This window comes from Euphorbia lathyris, chromosome 8 (genome assembly GCF_963576675.1).
Source record: "Euphorbia lathyris chromosome 8, ddEupLath1.1, whole genome shotgun sequence".
Taxonomy (NCBI): Eukaryota; Viridiplantae; Streptophyta; class Magnoliopsida; order Malpighiales; family Euphorbiaceae; genus Euphorbia; species Euphorbia lathyris.
This window is the reverse complement of record NC_088917.1, coordinates 55654231-55663514: the sequence shown is the minus strand read 5'-3', so window position 1 is coordinate 55663514 and position 9284 is coordinate 55654231. Positions and strand designations below refer to the sequence as shown.

At 35.3% G+C, this 9284-nt stretch overlaps 1 protein-coding gene across 1 annotated transcript; it reads left to right on the top strand.

Annotated features, from left to right (window-relative positions):
- Window positions 1–742: 742 nt before the first annotated feature.
- On the top strand, window positions 743–7536 carry LOC136204126 (probable sucrose-phosphate synthase 1). The gene is made up of 13 exons (XM_065995327.1): window positions 743–1127; window positions 1228–1317; window positions 1695–1936; window positions 2172–2235; window positions 2350–3048; window positions 3199–3318; window positions 3500–3631; window positions 3755–3931; window positions 4591–4644; window positions 5320–5382; window positions 5473–6417; window positions 6505–6632; window positions 6838–7536. Exons 1-13 carry the CDS (start codon window positions 945–947, stop codon window positions 7115–7117), a joined length of 3177 nt encoding a protein of 1058 aa, XP_065851399.1. The 5' UTR covers window positions 743–944; the 3' UTR covers window positions 7118–7536.
- Window positions 7537–9284: the final 1748 nt, after the last annotated feature.

Sequence of the window (9284 nt, the reverse complement as noted above, 5' to 3'; positions counted from 1 at the left end):
TAGAAAGTGAATCTTGTTTGAAAGACTGAATCTCCTTTTATAACTCTGAAATCGTAATATTGTCACGTTGTGAAAATCTGTCTTGCAGATCCGTCCACTCAGCGCTCGCAGAGTCGATCCAGATGATGCTTTTGCCAATCTGCAGGGAAATGACGAGCGTTATCCATGAGAGGACCATGGTGTTGTTGCGTTGCCAAGCTTGAAACATATTATCCTCTGAATCAGACATCTCTAAGGTGCCATCTACGAAACAGTATTAGTTTTTCGACATCAGGGTCATCCTCTATCTACTGATGAAAATTTATGCTGGTTAGCATAAAGATCATGAGCAAGCACTGGATATGGATATGGGTTCTCATTGGATGCCAAGAAATAACGACAGGAGTGAATATCTAGAAAAGAATGAAATAGGAGCAAGAATTAAACTTTTCCTTGAGTTTTTTCTTTTTTTTTTTTTTTTTTTTGAAAAATCCTTATCCTGAGCTAGGCATTCATTTTATTTTATCCCTATTTATTTTAAAGAAAAAGAAGATATTTTTTTTTATAGCATATATAGGAATATTCTTGGTGTCAAAGTCAAATAGTATCTTGAAGCCACAAAAATTACTTGAATTAACAAAACACTATTGAATACTATTATCAATTTACTAATTGTTATTTGAATGTGATATTAATTTTACTACATACATACAAAGACCAAAAAGAAAAATAATAAATTGAACTGCCTTTTTACTCCTTTCAACATTTCAGTCTAAAAAGTTCTCGACTTTCAAGGCAGAATCTCCTATCTATAAAAGGGCTGCTCTATTTTTTTCCCATTTCAAGCCTTGGATCTCTGTGGCTGTCTGTCTCGCAATTTAATTGCCGGTGTACTTTACTGTGTAAGAAGCTTAATCCTTCTCTTTCTACATCTCCTGAGCTGCAATTCAAGCTTTCAGTTGGTAATGGCGGGCAACGATTGGATTAACAGCTATCTTGAGGCAATTCTTGATGTAGGGCCTGGCCTCGATGACGCTAAATCTTCTCTGCTTCTTAGAGAAAGAGGGAGGTTTAGCCCTACTCGGTATTTTGTCGATCAGGTTATCTCCGGATTTGATGAGACCGATCTCCACAGGTCATGGATTAAGGTATGTATATCTACTTCATTTTTACTTGAGTATAAGTGAATTTGTACTTTTGTATGTATACTTGCATATGCTAGATGGCTTCTTGGTGCTGTGAATATAGGCTCAGGCGACAAAGAGTCCGCAGGAGAGGAACACTAGGCTGGAAAATATGTGTTGGAGAATTTGGAACTTAGCTCGTCAAAAGAAGCAGGTCCTTTTTTTTCTTGCTTTTTTTCTTTTTAACTATCTATTTTTTTTTATGTATTTGTTCTGTTGGCCAGTATCTGGATTTTGATTTTAAGATTTGATTTCTAGTGTTTCACTGTTTGTAAATTTCTCTAATTGTTTGATCTGAAATGGTAGTTTAGCTATAATTTAATTGTCTTACTGTATAGTTCAACCTTATATCTCTTGGGATATTCAACTTTGAGAGATTTTCTTTTTTAATTTTCCCAATCAGCCCTCTTTGTTTGAATGTTGAGGTTCCATGTGCTTTTGTTACAGAAGAAGTCGAAGGCATCATATTTTGGTCTTACATTCTCTAACCTGAGTTAGCTGATGCATGACTAGTGAATTTTGTTTTTGCAGCTTGAGGGAGAAATTGTCCAGAGGAATGCTAAACGGCGCCTTGAACGTGAAAGAGGTCGCAGAGAAGCAACTGCAGATATGTCCGAAGATTTATCAGAGGGAGAAAAAGGAGATACTCAAATTGATGCATCAGCTCATGGTGATAGCAACAGAGGCAGACTACCTAGAATCAATTCTGCTGATGCAATGGACATATGGATCAGTCAGCAGAAGGGCAAAAAGCTATACATTGTATTAATAAGGCATGAACTGAACTTGGTTCTCTAGAGTTTCAATGTCGCCACGAACAGGGTTCAGAAGTGTTTAGTTGGTGTTTGGTAATTAGAATGGTTCTATTTTATCAAATAGTGAATATCACAAATTGACCACATAGGATATTATACATGTCCTGATTATGATGCTAGGATGTGCACTATGATTTTTCCACCATGCAAGTTGACCATGTATGATTGTTTTTAACAATTAATATGCATGCAGCCTGCATGGTCTAATACGAGGTGAAAATATGGAGCTTGGACGAGATTCTGATACTGGTGGTCAGGTAACATTTGCTTATATAATTATTTTTTGGTAGTCATGTGTAGACTAGTTGTTATTTTTGGTCATATATCTTTTTAGATGAAGGCAAATGATCTGGATCTTTTAATTTGCTTAGGTTAAGTATGTTGTGGAACTTGCAAGGGCTTTGGGCTCAACGCCAGGAGTCTATCGAGTTGATTTATTAACTAGACAAGTGTCATCACCAGAGGTAGATTGGAGTTATGGTGAGCCCGCAGAGATGTTGACTCTTAGAAACTCTGATGATTCTGACGATGAGATGGGGGAGAGCAGTGGTGCATACATTGTCCGTATACCATTTGGACCGAAAGACAAATATATCTCTAAAGAACTTTTGTGGCCTCACATCCCTGAATTTGTTGATGGTGCGCTTAACCATATAATTCAGATGTCTAAAGTTCTGGGAGAGCAAATTGGTAATGGGAAGCCAATCTGGCCTTCTGCCATACATGGACATTATGCTGATGCTGGAGATTCTGCTGCTCTTCTATCTGGTGCTTTGAATGTCCCAATGCTTTTCACTGGGCACTCACTTGGCCGAGATAAGTTAGAACAGCTACTGAAACAAGGCCGACTATCAAGGGATGAAATTAATTCTACTTACAAAATAATGCGTCGGATAGAGGCTGAGGAGTTCTCTCTTGATTGTTCTGAGATGGTCATAACAAGCACTAAGCAGGAGATTGACCAGCAGTGGCGCTTGTATGATGGATTTGACCCAATACTGGAGCGCAAACTACGGGCAAGAATCAAGCGTAATGTGAGCTCTTATGGAAGGATCATGCCTCGCATGGCTGTAAGTAGCCAATTGAACTTTTTGAACTGAATTTGCACATTCTAGGCTCCAAATACTCAAGTGATTTTTATTGCTGCAGTACTTTATTTGAACGCACCCATTGATTGCTTGCTGATGGAATCTGTATTATCAATTTGTAATGCTCTGCAGGTAATTCCTCCTGGGATGGAGTTTCACCACATTGTACCACTAGAAGGTGATATGGATGGTGAAACAGAAGGAAGTGAAGACCATCCTCCTACTTCTCCTGATCCACCAATCTGGTCTGAGGTTCAAAATTTTTCTCTTGTATTTCTTAATTCACTTTGATGAATCATGAATCCTAGTCAAATTACCTGCTTTGAGTAGAATGCTTTGGGTTGGGTGAGATGCTCCAAGCCAGTAGTTGATTTCCTACAATTATGCATTTTCAAATCGATTTACATCTTCTGTTTTGTCTTCTGTTTTGCAGATAATGCGCTTCTTTACAAACCCTCGTAAGCCAATGATACTTGCCCTTGCTAGGCCCGATCCTAAAAAGAACATCACTACTTTGGTTAAAGCATTTGGAGAATGCCGTCCATTGAGAGAGCTTGCTAACCTTGTATGTTTAGGCACCTATGTAAACTTATTTGGTAGATGCATCATCTTAAATAATCTCAGCTGTGTTTCCTTTGCTGTTCAGGTCATCTTATCTAGAGTTTCCTTATCCTTTTCTCTTTTACAGACACTTATTATGGGTAACCGAGATGGAATTGATGAAATGTCAAGCACAAGTGCCTCTGTGCTTCTTTCAGTACTCAAGCTTATTGACAAATATGATCTCTATGGGCAAGTTGCATATCCCAAACACCACAAGCAGTCTGATGTCCCTGTCATATATCGTCTAGCAGCAAAGACAAAGGTATGCCTTTCAGTTTACAAGGTTCTCTTTCCGACTTTTATTGGATAGATGAGTTCTAATTTATATTCATACTTTAGTTTTTAATGTTAAAATTAATCACTGAGAGCTCCCCTGATAACTGATTTTGTATCATTGTCATAGCTATTGTTGTTTATTTTTCGTATTTGGAATTATGGTTTGAAGTAAGAGGCTATTTACAATTAACTTGGCCTACTGGTGTGCCATACAAAGAGTTTGCATTTAGTCCAAAGTAGGGGTTCACTTTTAAAATTTAAAGGCAATATAGACATGTATGCTTGAGTAAAGTTCAAGTTACTCACTGTTTCTGTTTAAACATTTATTAATGTATAATTAATGTTCTGGATTTCTTTTTAAATGTTAAACTATCTATGAAGTCAGTCTTGCATCTTTTTATGTGTGATTTTTGCTGTAATAATTGCAATTTAAATTCTTATGCTTTGCTAAGTCTTATTAATTCTTTAACTCTTAAGTTGTACTTTTTTTTTCAACATCTGATTTAGTAGCTATATGTTCTGTCTAAATTATTGTAAAGATATATAGTGTATTGGGTCCACTAGAATTTCACGATCTCTCACCCAAACATTTATCAATTCAACTTTGTAGTTATACTATCTCATTGTAATTGGAACGTATTGCAGGGAGTTTTCATCAATCCAGCTTTTATTGAGCCATTTGGACTTACTTTGATTGAGGTACTCTAAGACACTTTGTGGTGTTCGTTTTTATGCTGTTTTAATAGGCTTATGCTACTTCCAGTTTTATTCACTAAGCTACAACTTGTTAATTGCTTATGTATATATATATATGTTGTGGGGATTGCGTAGTTTGGGTTTCCAAACAGGAACTCCCACCCTGACTTTATGGAAGTGCACCAATTACACAAGGAACTATTAATAGCTCAAAACTTGAAATAGAAATTCTTTTCTAGTATTTTCAACTGCAAGCCTGTAGTCCTAAAAAAACAAGAGAAAATAAAGTGAGGATGGAAATTAAGCTCTGAATTCATATTGTATTGGGATTGCTTTTTTTGGCTTTTTGTGCCTGATATTATGAGGATATAGATTTTTGTGCCTGCAAGCAGAATCCCATTTATTTAGGAAACAATGACGGTTTTAAATCAATGGTTTTTGTCTATGTTTGAGATACTGATGACTCTTAAAAGTGATGGCTATACAATAATGCACTTTAAGATTGAAAGGAGGTTTAGAAGGACAGCTTAAACATAAATGAATAGGCTAATATTCTCTTTCTTTTCAGTCATTAATCCTTCTATTTTATTTGTATAAGTAAGCTATACTCCTCATCATAATAGATGTGGAGATGACCTTGGTCTGTTCAGTATATATGACCTCTCTTTTCTTCTCCAGGCGGCTGCTTATGGTTTGCCCATGGTTGCTACAAAAAATGGAGGCCCTGTAGACATACATCGGGTGCGCCTTCTCTTTATATATTACTTAGACTAACCCTGTGTCTTTTTGCCATGTGACTGTTGTTAATATTGATTGAACATATATCTGCAGGTACTTGACAATGGTCTTCTTGTTGATCCTCATGATCAACAGTCTATTGCTGATGCTCTTCTGAAGCTTGTTGCTGACAACCAGCTTTGGGCAAAATGCCGACAGAATGGGTTGAAAAATATTCACCTATTTTCATGGCCAGAGCATTGCAAGACTTATCTATCACGGATAGCCAGTTCCAAACCAAGGCATCCACAATGGGAAAAAAGTAATGATGGAGGTGATACTTCAGATTCGGATTCTCCAGGGGATTCCTTGAGGGATATAAATGATTTATCTTTGAACTTGAAGTTCTCAATGGATGGGGAAAGGAGTGGAGCTGGCGGAAATGATAATCCTTCAGAATCTGAAGGCGATGCTTCTGATAAGAAGAATAAATTAGAGACTGCTGTTTTGGCTTGGTCTAAGGGTGTTATGAAAAACACACATAGGAGTGGGTCCATGGAAAAGGGGGAACAGAACAATAGTTCTGGTAAGTTTCCAGCTTTGAGAAGGAGAAAGCAAATTTTTGTCATTGCAGTAGATTCTGATACCATCTCTGGCCTTGTGGAGACAACAAGAAAAATCTTTGATTCTGCCGAAAAAGAAAGGACTGAAGGCTCAATAGGGTTCATATTGTTAACATCCTTGGCCATATCTGAGATTCACTCATTTCTTGTCTCTGGGGGATTCAGCCCCAGTGATTTTGATGCTTTTGTGTGCAATAGTGGTAGTGAACTCTACTATTCAAACCATAATTCAGACGAAGCTTCATTTGTGGTTGACTTCTATTACCACTCACATATTGAGTACAGATGGGGTGGAGAAGGGCTAAGGAAGACTCTGGTTCGCTGGGTAGCTTCAATTAATGAGAAAAAAGGGGAGAACGGTGAACAGATCGTTACAGCTTCTGAACAACTTTCAACCAATTATTGTTATACCCTCAGAGTGCAAAAACCAGGATCGGTAATTATTAGTTCAGACTTCATTTATAGTTTGCCTGATTATATTCACATATATAGAGGTGTAAATAATAAATTAAGCCTTTTGCAGGTTCCTCCAGTTAAGGAACTGCGGAAGATGCTGAGGATTCAAGCTCTTCGAAGTCATGCAATTTATTGCCAAAGTGGGACCAGAATAAATGTTATTCCAGTATTGGCTTCTCGCTCCCAGGCCCTGAGGTAACATTTCATGTGCATTATACTGTAATTAATAATTTAATTGTTATGCATGAACAAATCCATCTCTACCTCCAAACTAGGGAGAGGAAATAGAGAATGTAGTCGAATTCCATTGTCATCACGCGAGCATAAACTTTTTAGCTGTAGATTTATCCGTTTTTGCTGTTAATTCATGAAAACCTTCAAGTGCTTAAAACATTTGCAGGTATTTATATGTGCGATGGGGCATGGAATTGAGAAATATGGTTGTTTTTGTTGGGGAGTCTGGGGATACAGATTATGAAGGTCTTCTTGGTGGTTTACACAAGAGTGTAATATTAAAAGGAGTTTGTAGTAGTGCAAGTAATCAACTGAATGTGAGCAGGAACTACCCACTCTCAGATGTTATAGCAACAGACAATCCAAATGTGGTTCAGACAGCAGAAGAATTCACGGGTTCGGATATACGAGGTTGCTTGGTGCAATTAGGATGTGTGAAGGGGTAAATAATCCAAACCCTCCTCTTTAGTAACACTCCTTGTTGTAATATAGCTGCTTGTCTATAATACTCCCATTGCAAGGAGTCTTACCAGGTTGCACTAATGGCAAGCATGCTCATAATTTTTGGATCCTTAAGCTTGCTGTTCTTTTTTTTTTTTTTTTTTTTTTTTTTTTCCTGAATGTACTTTTGTTTTTTCTTTATGTACATTTTATTTTGAAACTCCTTTTGTTGGTCATGTCATGTTGGCCAATGAGTTTCTAACTGGAAAAGCTATGGCCCCATGAGTTTGTTATTGAAAGAGACTGCTTTCAATGGCTGTTGTACACAGTTGCTTGCCATGGGACCTATGATGGAAACTATAAATAAAAATAATAATATATCATACTTTTTAGTGGTATATTGGGTCTATCCACATCAAAATCATGCAATTTTCTTTTTGTTTTCTTGCTTGGCATGAGGCATTTATTCTCAATAATTGTGCTTTACAATGCTTTGTTTTATATTCTTTCCTTTTTCTCAGTAACCTTAGTATTTTTTTTTTTTTGCCAGGAAATTACCTGAAATGATCAATTCTTTAAAATAATTACTAAAAGATTCTTAACGTTTCCATAGCATATTACAGTACAATTTTTTTTGTTTTGTTTGTTATTGAGATAATGTCTTCATTTTTTTAGTAAATGGTGAATCTAGCTATTCTTTTCATGATAAAAGAAAAAGGTCAATCTAGCTCTCAAATTGAAAGACTTTCATTCACACTAATGCCTATAAACCCAACTTCGTTCACGTAATCAATTTGTTTCAAACTAAACATATAATTTTTTTTCACAGTAATTTAAATGGCATTCATGACAGAAATTGATAAGGATTAAGAAAACATAACTTATTTTAGAGAGAAATTTTGTTGATTCACATTATTTGTAAGTTTAACTTTTAAGGAGTTCAACATTAATTACTCTTTCTTTCAATTTTCTTTCCTATCTTTTTTTATTATTATTAATTTTCTCTTTCCTAGCATTCTCATGCTTTGGGTCAGGAAAAGAAGGAAAAAACAAAACACCACAACAAGTTAACTCGGATTAGTCTAGGAAAGCTAACTCTCACATTATCTTCCGAAAGCAAAGACAAAAGGAAATTAAGGGGAGACGGGAAAATCAAGACGTCCAAAACCCTCTCATGGCCTTCTGTAGCAAGTCGATCTGCCACCCAATTCTGTTCTCTAAACATGTATCGAAAGAGGAGCAAATCCTTATTCATTCTTACATCTATATTTTAGTTTCAATATTTTTTCTTATTGATTTTAAATCTATATTCTTTATCAAAATTCTTTTGCCGTTAGATCTGTAGATATATTTTTTTTTTTTTGTACTTTTTCAATCTTAGCAAGAGCAAAAAAATTTCATCTTGTCCATAGATCTATAGATAATGCATAGTTGCAAACAAAGAAAAGATTCAGATCCGAATCTAAAAAAGCTCACATGATGAAGAATGGACAACCGTCTTTCAATGGAAAAATAATATGATTTATATTTGTTATTTTATTCGTATCTTGCTATTTATAGTTTTTTTTTTTGTCATTTTAAAATCAATTTAACGAATGTTGAAAAAATGAGGATTTTAATAAAGAGATAAATGATATTTTAGTCTAATTTTTTTATAAATTCAAAATATGGAAGGATGGAATATCATGTTAATTTAAAAGGAATATAGTGTTTTGGTATTTATTGTTATAATATACTAACAAATTAATTTTGTGAAGTGGCCAAATTTGATTTTATTTTTCCATGACTGCCCTATTATTTATCTTTTCGTTTGTTGTGTGGATCTCATTCTATCCAAAGTCCAATGCACGGCGTCACAAGAAATATGGAGAAGTGATAGTGATGATGGTCTCAAACGTGCCATTTTGCAAAGCAACCGTTTTCTATCCTTATTCATAGGTGGCTTGTCTATGGAGTAATAATAAGTATTAGGCCTTGCTTGATAAAGCACTTAATTGTTTAAATTAAAATATTAAGCACTTATTTAATTTAAGTGCGTTTGATAACGGTTGTTTCTCCACCACTTAAATTAGTTAATTAAGTTAAAAATCACTTATTTTGATAAGTCAAAATATTTAACTTAATATTTTAAGTTAAACATTATCAACTAATATTTTTATAAAATTTATATCA

Coding starts and splice junctions, on each gene's coding strand:
- LOC136204126 (XM_065995327.1), top strand. CDS start 945: ATGGCGGGCAACGATTGGATTAACAGCTATCTTGAGGCAATTCTTGAT. Junction 1,318..1,694: donor TAGCTCGTCAAAAGAAGCAG/GTCCTTTTTTTT, acceptor TTGTTTTTGCAG/CTTGAGGGAGAAATTGTCCA. Junction 3,632..3,754: donor TGAGAGAGCTTGCTAACCTT/GTATGTTTAGGC, acceptor TCTCTTTTACAG/ACACTTATTATGGGTAACCG.